At 32.7% G+C, this 22,916-nt stretch overlaps 1 protein-coding gene across 4 annotated transcripts; it reads right to left on the reverse strand.

The window, feature by feature from the left end:
• Positions 1-6,371: 6,371 nt before the first annotated feature.
• LOC108467514 (myosin-binding protein 3-like) lies at positions 6,372-11,655 on the reverse strand. Of its 4 annotated transcripts, none has more exons than XM_017768150.2 (4): positions 11,285-11,655; positions 9,351-10,626; positions 7,636-9,258; positions 6,372-6,883 (listed from the first exon to the last, which is right to left on the reverse strand). In XM_017768150.2, exons 2-3 carry the CDS (start codon positions 10,489-10,491, stop codon positions 7,658-7,660), a joined length of 2,742 nt encoding a protein of 913 aa, XP_017623639.1. In that variant the 5' UTR covers positions 10,492-10,626; positions 11,285-11,655; the 3' UTR covers positions 6,372-6,883; positions 7,636-7,657. The 4 variants fall into 4 exon arrangements, with proteins under 4 accessions (XP_017623639.1, XP_017623636.1, XP_052874162.1 ...); XM_017768147.2 differs by having other exon boundaries at positions 9,351-10,676; XM_053018202.1 differs by lacking the exon at positions 11,285-11,655 and adding an exon at positions 11,140-11,267 and having other exon boundaries at positions 9,351-10,676.
• Between the last annotated feature and the right edge of the window lie 11,261 nt (positions 11,656-22,916).

Here is a 22,916-nt window from a genome sequence, read left to right on the forward strand (position 1 = left end):
AATCTTTTTCAAGCATTTTTCGTTAAAATGATGATTAATGGACTAATAATATTCACAAAAGAGTTCTGCATATTACTCTAAAATGCTTCTAAACAATACAAGGACCTGAAACGGGACTAATTAGTTTGAATTACCCAAATTCAAGGGTTGGAAGCATTGGGGAAAGAATAGCCCAAATTGGGATTATTCTTCGGGTTTTCTGTCAGAGATACCAGTCGAAGAGAAGGCAGAGTAATACGTCATTGATAAAATCGCGGTGAACAACGAGTAATATCAAATTAAGCATTAAAAAATGATGACATTTTGTATTCATGCAAACATCATTCATACACATCTAGCTAAGAGCATTTGATTCATTTTGATCATGACATCCTAACCATTTGGCATAAATAGGTCCATGAAATAGATTCAACAGGTCATGTTCTCTAAAGAATAGTGTAACAGACCAAAGAAATCAAAATCCTACACCCCTGAAGATGCAGTGGGATGGATTGAAATCACCATGGCGAATCTCGTCTCTCTGAAATTAAAGCGGAACAGATTAAAGTCGCGAATCCCATCTCCTTGAAGTTACAGAGGAGTAGATTGAAGTTACAGATCTTATCTCCCTGAAGTTGCAGTGGAATAGATTGAAGAATAGCGAACCTTATCCCCCTGAAGTCGCAGTGGGGCAGGTTAAAGTTACAAGTCTTATCTCACTGAAATTGCAGTGGGGCAGACTGAAAATAGCAAATCTTATTCCCCTGAAATTACAGTGGAGCAGGTTAAAACTACGAGTTATAAGTCCTATACCTCTGAAGTTGCAGTGGTTCGGATCAAATCTACCATGGCAAATCTTATCTCTCTGAAGTTGCAGTAGAGCAGATTAAGGCTATAAATCCCATACATTTGAAGTTGTAGTAGGTCGAATCAAATTACCATGGCGAATCTCATCTCCCTGAAATTGCATTGGAGTAGAAGTCACAAGCCTTATCTCCATGAAGATGCAGTGAAGTAGGTTGAAATTACCAAGTCTTATCTCTTTGAAGTTCCAGCAGAGTAGATCGAAGCTACAAATCCCTTCTCCCTTGCATTGGAACAATTCGTAGCACTATGTCCTATACCTTTAAAGTTGCAGTGGGTCGGATAAGGCTATTCGAAGAACAGAAGAAGTTAAGACTTAGCAAAACTAGGCAAAATTGGCCATTTTGAGGTCTTTGCTCCATTCTCGTTACACGACAATGAGCAAAGAGGGGCAGCTGTAATGGCCAATTTTTGGCCTAAGACAATAAACCCAAATTATAAGTAATAAAAGTCCAATTTATAGTCCATTTACAAATAACCCAATTACTAAACCTAACAAGCCCAAAAGTTTAAAAACCCTAGCCCAACTACCAAAAACACTTCAGCAACCCTAGCCTCCTTCAGCCTCAACCGCCGCATGCCTCATCTGCCACGTGCGCCACCACCGTTCGGGGCACCAACCACCAGCCTCACACGCTCACGTCACCTGCAAAGTGAGACCAGCACTCAAACAAAAGAAAACAACAAACAAAGAGACAAAAACGGTAGCAAGACAACAAGAAAGAAAACAACGCAGAAACGACAAAGAAATAAAAACAAACAATTTACTATCCGGCTATAAAAATCAAAATATGGCCTTTTGTAATTTTTTACGCGCATTAAGCAATCACAATAGCAAAAAACCAAAGAGGTTGATTTTATTTCCATTCTCGTTTTATGTTCTGAGTTCATTGATTCTCTTTTGTTATTTATTTTTTATACGAAATAGACAAAAATAAAATAAAGAATGGGAACTTACCCGATTTACTCCGTGATCGCACCAACGGAGCCTCCTTCTCTTTCGCCGGACTCGAGTCTAAAAAAGGGGGAGAGGAGTCTTCTTTTCTCAATATTTTCAGGGCTAAAAGGGGGGGCCTTTAGGCGTGTTTAAATAGGGGCTAAAGAGCCCATTATCGCACCTCCGACCACCGCTTATGGCGGCCGGTACGGAGGTGAATCGCACCCTCGGTGACCAAAGGCAAAGGTAGAGGGAGAGAGTAAAAAGAACTCTCTGTTTTTTTTAAAAAGGGAATCCAGAAATGAAAAAAAATTGGCCTTAATAAAAAAACATGAAACGGCAGCATTGTTTTCAAGGTTAAAGTGGATCATTTGCACTATTGGTTCTTCAGTTTTGCAACCCGTTTTCAATATCCCCCTTTGGTTCTTAATTTTGTGCTTTAATTTGGCCCCATTGATTTTACGCTAGTCGCATTTTGGTATTCTTTTCAAATTGTTTTATTGTACATTATTCTAGGTTATGAATATACATTTTCTTATTACATATCATTTTTTAATTATCTTGTATATTATTTATTTTATGTTTTTATGTATATACCATGTATTTTAAAGTTTTACATATTTTAAATTTTTATATATCATGTAGTTAAAATTATTTTATATGTTATTTATTCAAAGTTTTATATATAGTTTATTTCAAATTGTTTTACTATTATTTACTTTAAGTTTATCTATATTATTTATTTGAGATTTCTTTTTATTTATTCGTTTTGAATTATTCTTATACATTGTTTGAAACTATTATTTACTTGAAATTGCTCTATGTTATTTTATTTTATTTCATCTTTTGATTGTTAAGATTAGAATTTAAGTGACATATGTTATATAATTATTACCATTGTGTGTATTAGATTTAGTTTATTCGTATTTTCTTTATTGTCATTTGCTTGTATAATATGGTATTCATGTTGTATTATTCCATGCTCTAGGCTATATTTTGTTTCATCTAGTCTAAGTCATATCATAAATTAAACCCCAATACATTTATCCAACAAATCGTTTTATTTTAACCTAAATAAATAATACACATCTTTTAAATATTGTATTCACTACTATTCAAAAATGGAATTTTCCAAATAAGGCAATGTTTTGCATTTTGAAATATCGAGGAATTGTGCCCTAACTTACGGGGTTTCGATTTTCTCGTTGTTTCTAAATAGTTAAATATCCTTTTCGAGTTTTAAAATACACGGGATTTCAATTTAAATTAAAGATGACCTTGCACTCGGAAATTCATGGTATTGTGTCCTAACTTACGGGATGTGATACTCCGATATCTCGGGATAAGGAAATCTTTAAGCAATCGTTTTGAGCTAATTCAAGAATTTTAAAATCGATGTTAATAAAAAAGATCGTATTTCAAATCCATTTCCGATTTTTAATTTTCGACATTAAGACACTAACTAATCAATTCGGTACCAATTTTTGGACGTGTCGAGGGTGCTAATCCTTCCTCACACGTAACCGACTCCCGAACTTGTTCTCTTGAATTTCGTAGACCAAAATGCCGTTTTAGTAAACTAAAATTATTTTATTAAAACAAAGGTGATCCGATCATACCAAATAAAGATCGGTAGCGACTTCCGTTTTAATTTTCGTTTTCACACAAAGTCGATGCCCGTTTTCAACAAAAAGGTTTCGACATTTAGTTTATAAATTAATTGTAAGAACAACTCAATAATTATCCATTGCCGATGAACAACCCTAAGAGACCTTCTGATGATTTATTCACTAATCACCTTACTAATTAGAAAGATTTGACTTTAATTAACAAATTCAACCGTGCGCGCGTTTTATTTAAATTAGATAATTCATTCCCATAACATAACCCAGTTACTCTCTCAATCAAACTATGCTAACTTGTTCCATTTATTAGAATAAAGAGATAATTACAGATCTAATTACTCTAATTAACTGATTATTATCTTAAATATTGAATAAGGGGTCATACTTGAAATGATACTAAGATCAATAATAAGTGATTGCCATACCTTTCTTATAAAACAGAGAATGAGCAAATAAGTAAGAAAAGAATGAAGAACACTTTGAACCTTACAGTTCTAGTAAGACTCATGAGCTTCTATTTACGTTTTGCTAAAAAAAATTCATAATTAAGAGAATGCCGAAAAAAAATTATAGTTAATCCTCTCTATAATAGTCATATTTACCTATCAAATTTTTGAATATTATAGAGTGATGGTTGTTATACACTTATAATTTCATTCGAGACATCTATAATAACATTCGAGATTAGATCATATTTAATTTTTTAAATTTTCAAATTTAAAAGCTATAATTTATAATAATTGATGAGATTTAAATTATATTTTTAATAAATTTTACAATAATAATTTCTATTTTTAAAGATAGCCTTCATTTAATAACATATGATTAATATATTTTATATAAAATTTAAACATTTTATTGAAATAATATATTGATCAAAATTTATTATTTTTATTTCACTTAGGAATAAAATTAATTTTATTAAAATTTAAGACAAGTGACTACAATACAAAAGTAATTTAGTAAACTGTTATAGAGAAGTAATTTAATAAAAGTGTATCTCATACTTCATGATTATTGCTGTTATAAAATATAATAATAAAACATAAATAAAATTGTTCTACAATAAACTTGAAGTACATATGATTATTGTTCTCTTTTCTCATCAATCCAATCACCGCTTATGTTTTTCTTTTCCTTATCAATGAATAGACATCTTTACTTGTATGACTTATGTCTCCTATTTCTTGAAAAATTTATTCGATTATCAGATTTGGTATGATACTGATGAGATATTTGATGACATCGATGAGATTGATATTCAAATATTTCTTCTTAAAACGTATTAATTTGACCCCATAAGCGAGACCACCACCCCATGGCATGTTGCCACCAAAAACAGAACCCCGTAAATCTCCTAATTGTTCCAAAGCAACTAGAAAGAGATTTTTTAACCAGAAAGAATTCAGTTCAAATGTAAGATACCTATCCAGAAGTTCTCGCAACTCAATCATGTATGACGGAATCATCAAAGATTTGCCCTTTTCGAACTCTATCTATAACTCACTATAGGCTCAGGAAACAAAGAGAAGATGTGTACGAAATATACAACAACAAGAAGGAAAATGATTGAATAGAGGAACTCCTGAACATTTGGCAATCTCATATGTGTCGATATCAATGATGACTCATTATTTCAACGAATCATTTCTTCGGACAGAAGAAAATTATGTCTGTATTACACAGAAGAAAGAAAGCTCATATTCAATTATTTTTAAACTATTGCCAAAAGTTATCTCTTATAGAGGAGGAGTTTTATTCCAACTTCATTCTATAAAGATAATAAAAAATATAATAATTTTCCAAGTATTTGAAGATCAATCTTATTTTGTGCAAGATTTAGTGCAAGCAGACTATATTAGCGTTACACGGGCTAATGCATTATCTTAATAGTGTCGTGTAAAGCTATTTAATTTACCCCAAAAAATATAATAATTAAAATAATAAAAAAATCTTATAGTAAAATAAAAGATAAAAATAAGAATTTTAAATGAACTAGACACCTCATTCAACGGTGAGTATTTGGTACATTGATAATGCATTTTTTAATTCCACGAGCATATTTATAAATTGCAGCGTTTTTCATTTCTTTTTATTTATTTTTATTATACTTGTCTAACTCATTTTATTTTCGAAATTCTTAAATCTTACTAATAATATATCAAATATTATTTCGTAATTAATAAATTATTATTAAAAATATTATGGTAGATGACTTGATCCAGAAAGTGTCTTTTTTGCTGCTCAAATTTCCTCAAGGGCGCCGTGCTCTAAGCCAAGTTGAATATTTCCGGCGTATTGCATAAAATTAGCTTAAATTTTAGTATCTTCATGACATAAAATAAACAAAATATACTAATATTATTAGAATTAAATTCCAAAATCATGCCAAATTATGTGCTTTAAGTTGGGATTTGTTTGACTCATTTAACCTACATTTTAATGAGCATTTGGTGGTTCTAATTCTTGTGTTTCTTCTACTTGTCTTTAGCTGTTTTGTTTACTTTGAGACTGTATTGACTGAGATTAGCCACCTACTGTGACCAATTTCAAGGACTTCTCTCTTTGAAATCATTGCTCAATGGTTGTAGTTGAAAATTTATTTATAATAATATCGATTCGAATTATGCTCACCTCGGAAATAAATATGTTGGATCTATCTAAAAAAGGATTGTATCAAACTGTGATTTCACATCATCACTATCCTTTTCCAATAGAAGAATAACAAGTCAGATTTTTTTTCTCCTAATTTTTAGCACTTTTAGTTTATTTGAATTTTTTTTTTCCAGGAGAAAAAAACTTAAAATCAGAAGTAAAAGTCTCATTTGTCATTCTCCTACTAAAAAGGTATTGAGATGATGTGAAATCACAATTTCATACTATCCTTTCTCCTTACATCTATGTCCGAAATATATCAAAGAAAAGGAATAGAATCAAGAATCAAAACAGCACAAGATATCAAGAAGTTGTGAAAATAATAAACTATTTATATTGAGAAGTTCTGAATTTACAATTGAAGTAGGATTGGCTTACTATGAAATGTGAACAAACCTCCAAAAATAAATAAATAAATAAATCAATGGAAGTAAATAAACCAAAAATTCACCCGCTTTGAAACCTACTCACACTGCTTCAAAAAAACACCACAAATGTAACCCTTGCCGAAGCAATAAAAAAATAATAATTACTTTTACACTTTTACTCCCACCTACCAATATTACTCTTAGTCGGACATGGGAGTAAGCTCTACTTTCTAAATTTTTTTTCATTGTAGGAACAAACCTCATATCCATGCCCGAATATATATCAAATACAAATGTCGGATACGGATACTTTAAAATAAATAAAGAGTGGGGATAACATAGGTGGATAGCATGTAAAACCGATATTGGTTATTCACAATTTCGTGGTAAGCTGAGATCCTGCAACTCTTGAATCAAACTTCATGCTGGTCAGTTTACCCTCAATCTGACTTCACCTGAAATATAAATGTCATGTAGTCGATCATGATTATACAACCAAAGGTTTAGGATGTCAAACAAAGAAAAACTGATTAACTAAACAGAGCAAGGCATTAAGTTTACATTACTCAAGTTTAAGTGCGTGTTGGATACAGTCAATATTCCCATATCAACATCTAGATATTCGTCCGACGTGAATGTCAATCATAGGTATTTCAAGAAAAATTAAGAGTCAAAGCAGCATAGCACTAAATTGAAATTGAGTTCGATAACATGATCAATGGTAGAAGTTCATTATGTTACATAAGAACCTCAGAATAAATATGGCATATATTATGAACATCTGATGCACGCTCGAGCATGATGATGCAAAACCCAGGTTTCTTATGGATGGTAAATAGGATGCAGGTACAGTCACTTCCAGTTATCTCTCAAATACCTATCTTCATTGCTTCCTATTTTCTATTCTTAATCCTACAAAACTCACATTTCACATATGTGGCATCATTCATGGTTAATCTAATTATATCTTGCAGATACATGACCATACAGCATTCATTGTTACAAAACCAAAAAGAAATGATCAGCTTGAGATAGTAGCAATTTACTTGAAACAAAACAAACACGAGGCAGTGTTAATCAACGAGAGGCATAAAGCAATTTGCGCAACAGTCAGTCAAGGCATGCAAAAATTTTATACTGAATGTGCAAGATCTCCACCAAGAAGAGACTATTTTCTTCGGAGAGACATTTATAAAAGAATGCTTACCATGTAATGATAAACATAATGCTCATGACGCAGACATGTTCCTCCTCCTTATCCCCAGTTTCCTCAATTCTCGTAACTCATGAAGTATCTCTTGAATAAGAACTAGACCTTCGTTTCCAATTTGAAGAGATTTTAGAGAATTCTCAAGAAATTTATAGTCAGCCACAAGTGTTTCCAGCTTCTCGTTAAGGTCAGAAATTTCATTTTCAACACTGGCCAAACCAGTTTCATTACAATTCTCAGAACCCTTCTGCCCATTGGAAACCATATGACTGTTTCCCTTACTAACCACTTGATCTTCACTTACTGAAGTATTTGACAATTCTTGCGAAGGAGCACTTTCATCAAGGGACTCTTGCTGATGTTGGCCTCCATTTGCTGCTTCATCCAAGCTTTCCCTATCAGAAATGTGTGGCAAAGTACCATGATGAGCAAACTTGCTAACTTTCCTCTCCAAATCTCGCAGACGCTCAGAAATGTACAACTTCTGATCCTCGAATTCTGACCATGCAGATTTGGCTACAGGATTATCACTGTCGGGAAACATTGTTTTCGAGGGAAATCTCTGATCATCTTTTACGGAAAATGTGCTCGTAGTCTCTGTAGAAACATGCCCGTTGCTTAAGTTGATGCTTGCCCCAGTTAAATTCTCTATATGAGTTTCATCTGTGAAGGTTAATCTGTAAAATTCAAGCTCTGCTTCCAGATCTTGTAGTTCTTTCTCCCTTTCTGCCAGAAGATCATTAGCTTTATCCAGGGCATCTCCATCGTATTCTGCCTGCTCTTCCATCATCCTTAGGTAATGCAGGCCCTCCATCTGGAGGTTTGACTTCTCTTCTTGCAACCTTGTAATCATAGCCATTGCCTGATTAGCAGCTATTGCGGAGGCATTTCTTTCTTCCTCCAATTCCTTATATAATCCATCCATGCACTTCTGATAATGCTCAACTTGCCGCTTCAGCCTATCGACTGGATCTTCACCTTCAATTTCACTGAAAGTGCTTTCATTCAAAGGTTCAAGGATATCAAATTCACTCCTTTCTGTATAGAGTAGGCTATCAAAACTCTGAACCCCATAAGGATCGGATTCATTAGTTGTCTCAAAGTCATCACTATGACCTTGTAACTCAGGACTTAAATGAATCCCTTCTTCAGAAGAATTCTGAACTGGCAATGACTGATCTTCGTTAACTCCAAAGCTACCAAATTCACTTCTTTCCGCAGAAAATAGATTATCAAAACTCTGAACCCCATAAGGATTGGATTCATCAGTTGTCTCAAAGTCGTCGTCGTCATGTGGGAACTCAGAACCTACATTGTTAAATGATAAATCAATCCCTTCTCCAGAAGAATTCTGAACCGGCAATGATGGATATTTGCTAACTCCCTTATTATATCTCTGCATTGGTTCTTCCGTAATAAACACAGATGCACCTTTTTCTTCACCATAAACTGGTGACGTATTCACAGCATTTAGATCCTCATGCGCAGAATGTACCACAGCAGTATCATCCACAACTTGATCAGTTTCGAAACCAGCTCCAGCTGATGTGCTTATCAACTTCAAGCTTTTGTCGGTCTTGTTGATAGAAATATTTTCATTTTTACTTGCACCAGTAACATCTGCGATTGCAAATTTAAGACATTAAGCCATATAAGATAAGACCAACATTTACATGCATACACATATGCACACAGAAAGGGAGATAACTTACGCTTTCCCGATGATGCTTCAAGAGGAGTTTCCATAACATTAACTGAAGGGGGCTTATCAACTAGAGAAATAAGATCAGAAAGTAACGAAGCACTGTAACTTGGAACTCCCACAAGGCAGGATGATGCAGGAATATCATCTAGAGAAATAAGCTCCGGCAAAACTGAAGAATTGGTTTTCTTATCGGCCAGCTGTCCTTTACGGTCACAGACATTATTCTCACTTTGGACATTGGGATAAAAATATCTAAAGTCATGGGGCTCACTAGAATCAGGCTGTTTCCTTTTAACCAAATTGTTGTACAGTCTTTTAGATGGAGTTTCCGGAGCAGAGTGAACTAGAGATTCTTTCTTACTCTCATTCATATCAGGAACCATACAATTGCTAACCTCATCATCAGAAAATGGAATCTCAGACTCCGATTCAGAAGTGATCTTCAGCTCAGTGAATCCTGCATGAGGCGATGTATCAATTCCAGTGTTTCCTATATAAGTCAATGCTGGAGCAGAAAACTTATCCTTTGACTTCTTCAGACCATTTCGATGTCTTAAGCGACGTGGCAAATAAAAGTTTGCCCTTGCAACCTCAACGCCACGTGATTTTAGGGGGGGTAATCCTTGGGCATTCGATCTTGGAGTCCATGGTTTATCACAACATAAACAAAACCTAGTGCTTTTAGAAGCAGGGGAAAGATCCCTGTTGAAAAACAAGCTCTGGGAATCACAATTTCCAAAACCTGCAGGTTCAAACCCCAAATTTTCTAAGGAAACCCTCTGTATATCTGAGTTGGATTTGTTTTCCTCAATGTCTGATGAGAGACAATTGTCACACATACCACGACCATCAACCAGCTTGCCATGAATGTTGCAAGAAACCAACGATGAAACCTCTGATCTATGGTTGCTGCAAAATAGATTCCAATAGTATCCGGGTTTTTCATTTCCGAAAACATGATCAAGCCTAGAGCATAAAATGCAAGGCGCTTGCAATCCACAGTAATGTGCAAATCTTGTCAGCAGGTACGAGAAGGCAGCATAAAAAAACAGCAGAACAATCAGAAAACATTCACAAGCAGCAGATTTTAGGGCCGATGTAAAGCCCTTCAAATTCCTTTTAACGTGTGAAGTACTGTTTGTAGCCATTTCCAAAACAATAGCTCTAGGATACCACAAGGTTCATAACTGGATGAACATCAAAAAGCCTTAATTGATGCATAAAGTAGTTCTTAACCTTGCAATACAAAGCTGACAATCCCATCCCCAATTCAATGCGGCAAGCTACGATTACGCCATAAAGAAACAATCAATCAAGTCAGCAATAGCCCCACCTTGACAAAAGAAAAAAAACAACAACAAATTCAGTGCTAAGCAAACTTCCTAAGCTATCAAAAATGTATAGAAACAACTAAAATTAGAAACACACAAAAATGCATATGCTCGAACACACGATACAATCGCCAATTCAGTGTTCCTTGCTTTGAGTCATTCAACACAAATAAAGATAAAAAAAACAAAACCCATTCTGAAAATGTAAGAATTTGCAACCATATCAAAAACATATTCCTTTAAAAAAATGTGAATTTCTTAATAACAAAAAATTGAAGAGGACATGGAGACAGTTTAGAATTGAATTAAAATAGTAAACTACAATCAATTCACATGTGCAGCATAATGCTTGGGGGATCATCATCATCAACCTAACCAATTAATATTAATAAAATTCAAAGACCTAAAACCTAACCCATTAATATTAATAAAAACAAAAACCCCAACTGGAATTTAAAACCAGACCCAGTTATGAGATCCATTGAAAACAGCTTTATCATCCAAAACCCGATATTAAGAAGAACATTTAAATACAATTCCAGATATTGTTCATAATGAGAAGCTTCAATCCAATGCCAAAATAAAAAATAAAATAAAATAAAATAAATACCTTATGGAGAATTGAGATTGGCAATGATGAGGAGGGAGGGAGGAAAGGAGAGAGGAAGAACAAGGAAGAAAATGAAAGGAAAAAGGAGGAAATGGAAAGTACTTAATTTCCGAGAAAAGGACTGACCGTTGAATTCAACTGCTGTGATTTGTTGGTGCCAAATTAAGGAAATGCTTTAAAAAATTTACATTTTGGTTTTCTCTATCACTATAATAAGCTTCTGCCTAATTAATTCATCATCTTTCAAAAAGAACCCCTTTTAACTCTTTGCTTTCTTTTCCTTTTTAGTAAATCTTAAATCAATGCAAAACCATTTCCATATCCATATCCATTTCGTTTCTGTTTCTTTTCTTCTTCTTTTTCTTAAATTAAAATCTAATCACATTCATTTATTTCTTAATTTTTATATTATATTGATATTAGTAAATTTTAAAAATAGTAACTTTTGTTTGCTTTAGATTATATTCTAGTCCTTTATATTTGAAATATTACGTTTTAGTCACTTACGTTATCGTTTTGTTATGAAGTAGTTACTCTATTATAAGCTCCATTACTTTCCTAAAAACCTATTCTCATCCCAACAACTAGATATCTAAGTTAGCATTTAAAATTTATTTGGACTACCACATAGGGCTGCCGTCAGGGAGATAACGGAGTTTAACAGTAAAGTGATCACTTCATAACAAAATAATGATGTAAATGACTAAAACATAACATTTCAAACATAAGTAATTAAAATATAATCTAAAGTAAACAAAAGTAATTATTTTTGTAGTTTACGCTATTGATATTTATATATATTTGTTATTCAATTTGAATTTAAATGGAATGAAATCAAATTCATCCCAACTCAATAATTCATTTGCAATTACAAATAATATATTTAAATAAAATATAAAATAAGTTGAAATTTGGAGTTGCAATCTTAAAAGTTTCTAAATTTTCAATCTTGCCATTAAATTAAAGTTTTATTGAGAAAAAAAGAAGAGAAATTCATTAATTCATTCCATATGATCATACAATTCGAAAAAACAACAATAAACACTTATTGTATATGGTAAAAGATAAACCTTGTCAACACAACAAAACTTTAGTTTCAGTGTCAATAGAACATTATGACACGATAACATTTGATTCTGTAATAACTAAAATATGACATATTTAGAGTGATTGTAAGTACTTGATACGATAATAAAATAATAATTTTTAATGTTAAATTAAACTTGCTAAGAAATCAATGAGGATGGCTATTAATTTTTAAAATATATATTTTATTTAAATCTAATTCTAACATTATAATGTATTAAAATATAAATATTATTAATATTTTAATGCTTTTAAATGATAAAATAAACTGTCTTAGGTCAGAGGAGCAAAATAAATATTTGGAGAAAACTAGACCTAAAAATATTAAACACTATTAGAAATAGACCACACAGCACGAACATTGTGTGAGTTATTAAATACAAATATCTAAAAGATAATATAATACAAAATATTAATATATTAATACATTAATGTATAAATATAAATATATATAAATATGGAATACCTAAAATACAATTATGATATGATAAAATGGGTAGTTATTAATTAGTTAGTACCGTGAAAATTTTAACTTCGTAAGGTTAGAGATATTTAAATTGTATTTAAAAAATTATAAAAAATAAATAAGACATGTGACATAATCTCAATCCGCTCTACTACTTGTATACTAAATAATTATTATGATAAAATATGCAAAAGTATACCAAAACTTATAAAATGCATTAATTTAAATGTGATTATGAATAAAATAACTAAAGAATTATTAACGATTAAAATTATTTTTTAATATTAAATTCATTATAAATTTTAATTATATTTGTTTTTTTATAGAATATCTAGAATAATTCATAACTCCTCCAAATTTTTAAATAGAAGAATTGTTAGAATTAAGTGACCCAAATTCTTATTTAAATAAAATACGATGGAAAATAAAATAAAAGTAAAATCCATATAGAACTAGACTTCTTTTATTTTATTTTAGAATAAGGTTTTAAACCTTATTAAACTCCATCTATTTTATATTGATTATAAGGTGTTTCAATCCTACTAGAATATGGCTTTGCAAGCCTATAAATAGACATAGTCTATTCCTCTTGTATTTGAGTAAAAAATTTTTCGACATAGTGAATTTTCTTCTCTCTCGCCTGTGGTTTTTTTCCGAAAGGGTTTCACGTAAAATTTATGTGTTCTTTATTTTATTTATTTTATTCTATTTTATTTTTCACAAATTGGTATCGAGCTTCCGGTTATTCATCTCGATCACGGTAATGGCGTCTTTGAAGTATGAAATTCATTGTTGGATCGCAACACCGATTTGCGTTGTGGCAAATTAAGATGCAAGCGCTTCTTGCAGATGGATCTAGAGGATGCCCCGCTAGGATAGATAAGATGCCTTCGACATTAACAGATGAAGAGAAGAAGCGTAAGGATCGAAAGGCATTAACACAATTACATCGCATTTGTCCAACGAAATTTTGCAGGATGTGATGAAAGAGAAAAGCGCCACGCATTATGGAAGAGGCTAGAACAAATATGTATGTCGAAAACTCTAACAAGCAAGTTGCATATGAAGCGGCGTCTTTATGCTCATCGCTTGGAGGAAGGTGCGTCAGACACGAACACTTAATGTTGTTTAAAGAAATTCTCTCAAACTTGGAGGCCATGGAGGTTCAAGATGATAAGGAAGATCTAGGGTTGATTCTACTTTGTTCGTTGTTCCCGCCTTATTCAACCTTTAGAGACACGATTTTATATAGCCGCGAGTCTCTCACAGCTTGATGAGGTTTATGATTCTTTAACCTCGTATGATAAGATGAAGCATCTTGTGGTTAAACCCAACTCTCGTGGAGAGGGTCTCATTGTTCGTGGGAGACAAGACCGAATGTTGATGATGATCGTGGTAGAACACAGAACGGAATCCTCGTGGTAAATCTAAGGGTAGATCGAAATCTTCAAACAGAGGTAAAACTTGCAACTTCGCAAGAAGAAAGGGCACATTAACTCGAGTGCTATAAGCTACAAAATAAGATTAAAAGGGAGGTCGAATCAAAAGGAAAACAACCGGAAAATTCGGTGAAGTCGATGTTGTAGAAGTCTACAACGATGGTGAACTTCTAGTTGCTTCATCAATGATTCTAAAGTGCGCGAGTGGATACTTGATTCAGTTGCACCTTCCACATGAGTCCCAATCGGGATTGGTTTACAACTTATGAAACAAAGATTCAAGGTGTTGTTTTGATGGGAAATAATGCTTCATGTAAAATCGCAGTGTTGGAACAATTAAAGTTAAGATGTTTGATGGAGTTGTCGAACACTTAGTGACGTGCGGCATGTTCCGAATTGAAAAGAAATTTAATTTTGTTGAGTACTCTTGATTCAAAAGGTGCAGATACAGTGAAAGTGGGGTTTTAAAGATTTCAAAGGGTCCCTTGTTGTGATGAAAGGGCAAAGAAAGATTGCGGTTATATGTTTCTGTGGTTCTATCATTATTGGTGATGCAATTGCCGCTTCCTCTTCCTTGTCGATGATGATATTACTAAACTTTGGCATATGCGCCTAGGGCATATGAGTGAGAATGGCATGGCGAATTAAGCAAAAGAGGACTTCTTAATGGGCAAGGAATTTGCAAACCTGAATTTGTGAGCACCGTGTGTTTTGGGAAGCAAAGAGAGTTCGATTCACTAGAGGAATCTATAACACGAAGGAAACGTTGGAGTATATCCATTCGATCGTGGGGGCCGTCGAGTGCCTTCGAGAGGTGGAGCTAATTATATGCTAACCTTTATTGATGATTTTTCCGAAAAGTTTGGGCGTTCTTCCAAGCGTAAAGCGATGTGTTTTCCACATTTAAGTCTTGGAAAATTATGATTGAAAAACAGACGGAAAAGCAGATAAAATACCTCCGCATGCATAATGGCTTAGAGTTCGCTCGATGAGTTTAATAGATTGTGCAAGTCGAAGGATCATGAGACACTTGACGATTCGTCATACTCCACAAAGAAAGCGGCGTTGCGAGCGAATGAACGAACGATCATGGAGAAGGTTCGATGTATGTTGTCAAATGCCAACTTACAAGTCATTTTGGGCGTAAGCGTTTCATCGCATGTTTTTGATCAACCGATCTCCATCCGTTGCCATTGAGAAAAAGACTCCACAAGAGGTATGGTCCGGTAATCCCGCTAATTATTCGATTTAAAGATTTTTGGGTGTCTGCGTATGCTCATTTTGATAATGGAAAATTAGAACCGAGATCCATTAAATGCGTTTTCTTGGTTATAAAGCGGTGTAAAAGGCTATAAGTTATGGTGTCCTGAAAATAGAAAAGTTGTGATTAGCAGAGATGTTGTTTTTGATGAAACGCTATGCTACCTAACTTATCTCTTAAAGACTCTTCCAATAAAGAAAACCAAAAGCGGTGGAGCATCGATTAATACTGAATCAACTCCTCAAGCCAAGACAAAAATTGAGAATAGAGTTGCTTCTTCACCGCAATACTCTATCGCCAAAAACAGGACAAGAAGAGAAATTAAACCTCCAAAGAAGTATGCCGAGGTTGATCTAGTTGCTTATGCTTTAAATGTGGTGAAGATATAGATGCGAATCAAGAGCCATTTAATTATTTCGAGGCGATTAGCTGTGAAGACTCGAAAAGTGGATGTTTGCTATGCAAGAGGAGATGGAATCACTCCACAAAAAGCGTAACATGGGATCTTGTAAAACTTCCTAAAGGTAAAAAGGTCATTCGTTGTAAATGGGTGTTTAAAAGAAAGAAGGGACTGGGAGTTGAAGAACCGGATATAAAGCAAGGCTTGTTGCAAAGGGTTACTGATCAAATTCCGTGAGTGGACTTCACAGATGTGTTCTCTCCGGTTGTTAAGCATAGTTCGATTCGAGCTTTGCTTGGTATTGTTGCCATGCATGATTTGGAGCTTGAGCGGTTAGATGTAAAACCGCATTTTGCATGGAGAACTTGAGGAAGATATTTACATGCAACAACCAGAGGGTTTTATAGTCTCGAAAAAGAGGACTATGTTTGCTTGCTGAAAAAGTCCCTTTACGGTTTGAAACAATCACCAAGACAAGTGGTACAAGAGGTTTGATTCCTTTATGACTTCTCATGATTTCAAAAGAAGTAGTTTTGACAGTTGTGTCTACTTTAAGAAAAAAGTGATGGTTCTTTTGTGTATCTACTTCTTTATGTTGATGACATGTTGATAGCAAAGAAAAGATAAAAGAGAGATAAGAAAGGTTAAAGCCCAACTAAGTGAAGAATTTGAGATGAAAGATTTAGGACCAGCAAAGAAGATACTTGGTATGGAGATTCTCGAGATAGAAAAGCAAGTAAATTGTACCTAAGTCGGAAGGGGTACATTGAGAAAGTTCTTTGCGAGTTCAATATGCGAGTGCTAAGCTCGTTAGTACTCCTTTAGCGACCCATTTCAGACTTTCATCGGCCTTATCTCCTCAATCGATAATGAGATTGAGTACATGTCACATGTTCCATACTCTAGTGCAAGAGGATCTCTCATGTATGCTATGGTTTGTTCACGCCCGATTTATCATATGCAACATCGGTGCAGTTAGCGATACATGGCGAATCTCGGTAAAGAACACCGGAAAGCGATTCAATGGATTTTAAGATACTTACGAGGCACTACTAATGTTTGCTTACGTTTGGAAGAACTAAAGATGGAGTTATAGGGTATGTTGATGCTGATTTTGCTGGAGACCTTGATAGAAGAAGATCTCTCACGAGTTACGTCTTTACAATCGGAGGTTGTGCAATTAGTTGGAAAGCCACTTTGCAAACTACGGTCGCTTTGTCTACCACTGAAAGTGAGTACATGGCGATTCTTGAGGCTTGTAAAGAAGCTATTTGGTTGAAGGACTATTTAGTGAACTCAATGAAGACCTTCAAATCAAGACAAGATTTTGTGACGATCGAGTGCCATCTTTCTTACAAAAGATCAAATGTTTCATGAGAGAACAAAACACATTGATATTCGGTATCATTTTGTTCGTGATATTATTGCTCGTGGTGATATTGTTGTGAGCAAAATTAGCACTCATGAAAATCCTGCAGATATGATGACTAAGTCACTTCCTATAACCAAGTTTGAGCATTGCTTAGACTTGGTTGGTGTTCATTGTTGAAGTTAAACCCTTAAGGGGTTTTTGGAAGAGGTGAAGAACTTGTTTATTGAAAGTTCGCGATGAAGAACTTGTTCATTGAGAATTTGTGTCAAGGTGGAGATTGTTAGAATTAAGTGACCCAAATTCTTATTTAAATAAAATACGATGGAAAATAAAATAAAAGTAAAATCCATATAGAACTAGACTTCTTTTATTTTATTTTAGAATAAGGTTTTAAACCTTATTAAACTCCATCTATTTTATATTGATTAGGATAAGGTGTTTCAATCCTACTAGAATATGGCTTTGCAAGCCTATAAATAGACATAGTCTATTCCTCTTGTATTTGAGTAAAAAAATTTTTCGACATAGTGAATTTTCTTCTCCTCTGCCCGTGGTTTTTTTCCCGAAAGGGTTTCCACGTAAAATTTATGTGTTCTTTATTTTTATTTATTTTATTCTATTTTATTTTTCACAAGAATAATATGCTACGACGTACTCGAATCAAAATTTTCTTATAATAATAATAATACTGACACCAATTAAATTAATAGCCAATCCACTAAATTACCTCGTAATGGAGATATATCATTGGCGAAATAAAATTTAGCTAACAACCCAAAATAAAATTGCCACTCACTGAAATGCGTCACAATTTATGGGTGTATTTGGCACACCTGCATTGAGGTGCGGAAAAATTACTCTTCTAGCCCATCCATCATTATTATTTTAATTATTTGTTTATTTTTTAAAAATGAATTTAATAATTATTTTATATCATATAATTGTAATATAATAATACTTTTAATAATGTTTAATTATGATTTAACATAAATATAATTTACATATTATAATTTATTATCTTTAATGATTATTTTCTATTTTAATCTCATTAAATCTAAACATATATCCTATTACCAATAAAATATCCAATTTGTAGAGACATTGTTGAAGGCAAGGCCTTAGCTCCCTTACCAAATGGTTGAAGTGCAATAAAATAATCTCCAATAAGTAAAGCATTAAATTTAAGCATTTTAATCCTTTAGTTAAATAAAAATTTTAAATTTTAGTCCCTCTAAAAATAAATAATTTAATTTAAGTATTTTAACATAATATTTTTAATTTTGGCTTTCAAAATTTTATAATTTTATTTCAACCCTAAACAAAATTTTTAATTCTACTCTTATTATTCTCATCACTACAATAATTAATCTCATCACCACTACTTTTTTAATCTCACCGCTCATCCAAATGAAGCTTAAATGTAAGATACTATAAAAACAATATAACCTAACAAAATATCAAAATACAACAACTCAACAAAGCATGAAAGTACACGATAAACTATTGTCATATAAAATTTAATGGTTATAACGATATGAAATATCTAAGGTTAAAATTACTCTTAGTCTTCATACTTTAATAAAATTTGAGATTTAGTCCCTATATTCTAAAAGTTAAACGATTAAATCCTTTTACTTTTTAATTTAAAATTTTAATCCAATCATTATCGCCAATGATAGTTTCTATCATAATTTATCAACTCAATATGTTTATTTTTGTCAATTATATGTCACATCGTATAAGAATAACCTAATTAAAATTCTAAATTAACAATTTTAATAAAAATATTTATAATTTTAATTATTGAACTGAAATATTCGAATCACCAAAAATATGTTTGAATTTGTCAAAATCCAGTGACTAACAACATATTTTAATCAATATCAAATGATATTGTATTAGAATTGGGTTGTGCAATCTATATCTTTTAATAGTTCACATTCTTTTTCTTTTTATTGATTACTACTATTATTTTTATTATATCGTTTTAATATAAATATAATATTAATTATCATTTAATAAATATAATTTTAATAGCTTTTAATTATTATTAATTTTATAATATATTATTATTTAATATAGACATGATTTAATAGTTTTATTATTAATACACTTTGTACACACCAATTTTACCAAGGCCCATTTTAAACCTAACTGTCCAAGCCCAACTAAACCTAAAGCCCTGACACAAAAATTTGAATTTTCAAACCCTAAGTGCGCCGCACCTAGAGCCTTCAGCCAACCACTTTCTGTCCCATCGCCCATACCACCTGCCCATTGCCTCCACCGCCGTTCACCTGCAAAAATCAAAAGGAGAAAAGACAGTATAAAGAAATAATAATAAAACTTGTAAAAAGATGGCTATAAAAAGTCATTTAAAAATCATGTAAGGGGTTGGATTTTTTTTTTTTTTTAGGAAGCAATACAAGCAATAGATTTCATTTTTAGCACAGAGTAGTCTCAAAACAAAAAAAAAAAAAATACAGCAAGCATTGAAGAAAAAACAAATTCAAACAGCTAAGGTCCCATCTCTTTCCCTTTTTATTTTCAATCTTCGACAACACATACATATATTTTCCCCTATTTTTTTAAAAAAACAGTATATATATATTTATATATAAATATAGTAAAAAAATTAAAAAAAATTTACCTTTTTTATTTGCACGGTGGCCAGCGACGGAGGCTAGCGGCGACCCTGCGGCGGTCTGGCGACCTGAGACCTGGCTTGGCCCCAGATGCTTTGAGAGAGGGGAAAGGAACTTTTTTGTTTTTTTTTTTGAAGAGGGGTGAAAATGAAGATTTTTTGAAATTTTTTTGGCTTTTATAGCCTAGTGAAACGGCACCGTTTCACTCACCTCCCCCCGCGTCCAAAATGACGTCGTTTTGGGGGAGGAACCAGAAGACCCGACCCGTCTGTGCCTAGGATCCCCGTGTTCTTGGACTGAGGGTCCATTTGCACCCTCAGTCCTTCTGCTTTTGAGGCTGTTTTCAATCGGGTCATTTTACCCTTTTTTATTCTCGTAGATTTGGCATTCCAATTTTATTTCAATTTTAATTTAGTCCATAGCTAGCCAAGCGAAACACTGTGTATAAGGGCCGGAGTTAATTTCCATGTCAGCCCCCAGTCATAATCGCGCATTTCAATTCGGTCCCTCCCCCCTTTTTTTTCATTCCTGATTTGTCCCAAAACTTCATTTTTAGATTCAATTTTGTCCTTTTCGTTACTCTTGATTTTTCATTATCAGTTAAATATATTATTAATATTAGTATTATACTTGTATTTATATTTATTTTATTCAAATATTATTATTATTTCTACTATTATTATTATTATCTTAGCATTAAACCCATAAATTTCATATCGTTATCATTATATTATATATATATATATTTTATGTATATATTATTATTTACATCATTATTATTATTACAATTTTATTTTCTTTATTTTATTACTATTAACATTAGTACTATTTTTATTACTATTACTTTATTACTATTACTACTAATATCACTATTATCATTTTTTTATTACTATTATTATTATTTTATTTTTATTTTTTACTATCTAATATACTATTATACCTTTTATTATTATTACTATTTTATTACTATTATTATTATTATATTTTCTTTTTATTACTATTACTATATTATTTTTATTTTACTACTATTATTATTATCAATATTATCATTATTATTATCGTTTTCGTTATCATTGTATTTTTTTATTTTGTCATGTTTTATATATGTATATATATTTTTTATACTTATGTATTTGCTTATTTCATTTTCTTTATGCATTTGTTTTATATTTTTTATTACTAGCCTTGCTTTTATTTCATATTTTTATAATTGCTTATATTATTATTATTGATATTGTCACACCTATTATCATGCTATTATACGTATTAGTATCATAATTTGCTTTTATATTTCACTATAAATCACGTCGTATTTTTTCTCGATACATTAAAATAATTCTTTCATAAAAGCAATATTCCATATTTAGAAATTCGAGAAAATCGTACCCTAACTTACTGGGTTTCGATTTTTCTCGTTTAATCTAAATAATGGAATATTCTTTTAAAATTGTAATACGAATTTTAAATAAAATGCTTACTCTCTGAAATACGAGGTGTTGTGTCCTAACTTACTGGATATGACATCTTGTTACCTTGAGATAAGAATTTTTGCAAATAAAGGCAATATTCGGTATTTGGAAATTCGAGAAAACATGCCCTAACTTACTGGGTTTCGATTTTTCTCGTTTACTCTAAATAATCAAATACCCTTTTAATAGGTTAAAATACACAAATTTTAAATAAAAGGCAAGCTCGTTCTCGAAAATTCAAGATGTTGTGTCCTAACTTACTGGATGTGACATTTTATTATTTCGAGACGAGAAGGTCTTTAACATTCAAGTGTTTCTACAAAAAGAGGGATCGTATTTTAAAGTCTTTCAAGTTTTCAAAGTTTCGACACTAAGACACTAATTAATCAACTAGGTACCAATTTTTGGGCATCACGAGGGTGCTAATCCTTCCTCGTACGTAACTGACTCCCGAACTCATTTTTTGATTGTCGTAGACCAAAAATTATCGTTTTAGTAAATCTTAACTTTTATTAAAATGATTAATTTAATGTGACCCAATCACACCTCATCAAAAAGGATTAGTGGCGACTCCCCTTTTTTCCGTTTTCGTTTCTAAAATCCAAGTCGATTCCCGTTTTTTCAAAAAAATAGTTTCGACAGCTTGGCGACTCCACTGGGGAGTTAAGTCCAAATAAGAGAGTCAAGCCAAAAGTTGATTAACTTTTGTCTTTTTGTCAAAAACTGAAAATTTGGTTTTGATATACGATCCCTTCATTGCATTTCACCCGTTTTTCTTACGGTTTTCATCTTTTTATTTCTGTTTTCTTTATTGCTTCAAGTTTTTTTATGCATATATCATCGCGCATTGCATTGCATGACCGTTGTGGTCACATCCTTTAAGTGGGTGTGAGACACTATTCCTTCGTGAGATTTTCACCTCCGTGCAGCATAGGGGATCACTTTCGGGATACATCCGTACTTATGTCTTCGTGAGATTTTCATCTCCGTGCAGCCGTAGGGAAATGTATTCCCCTAAACTGAACTCGGTTTGTATAAGCCTATAATAGGTGAAGATCGAGGAATCTGCTGGTTCGGGTACCTTTACTTTAGAACCGAGCTACATATAGTGAGCCGTAAGAACCCACCTTAGGTAGAGCTACACCAAACCCTAGTGGTTACCTGAACAAGTGCTATATTTGTTATTCCTTGTTTGCTTTAAACTGGGTATGAAATACTGACTTGCTTTGTTTCACTTTGATTGTATTCGCATGGTATTTTCATCATAAAAGGTGTTGATTCACATTTGGTTGCTAAGTAGATAACTTATCATAGAAAAGGGGTTTTTTGATAAAGTAGAGGACAATGCGGCTGTCCGGAAATGGGCTGAGACAACACAGCAAGAGAAATGTGATAGTCTTGCCGAGGGGTACGTGTTAGAGTTGTGGGATTTTACTTGGATCAGTGTAACTCAGAGTAATCTCCAAGAGATGAAAAAAATTTGAGGTCAGTGGG

The sequence above is a fragment of the Gossypium arboreum genome, chromosome 8 (genome assembly GCF_025698485.1).
Source record: "Gossypium arboreum isolate Shixiya-1 chromosome 8, ASM2569848v2, whole genome shotgun sequence".
Classification (NCBI taxonomy): domain Eukaryota; kingdom Viridiplantae; phylum Streptophyta; class Magnoliopsida; order Malvales; family Malvaceae; genus Gossypium; species Gossypium arboreum.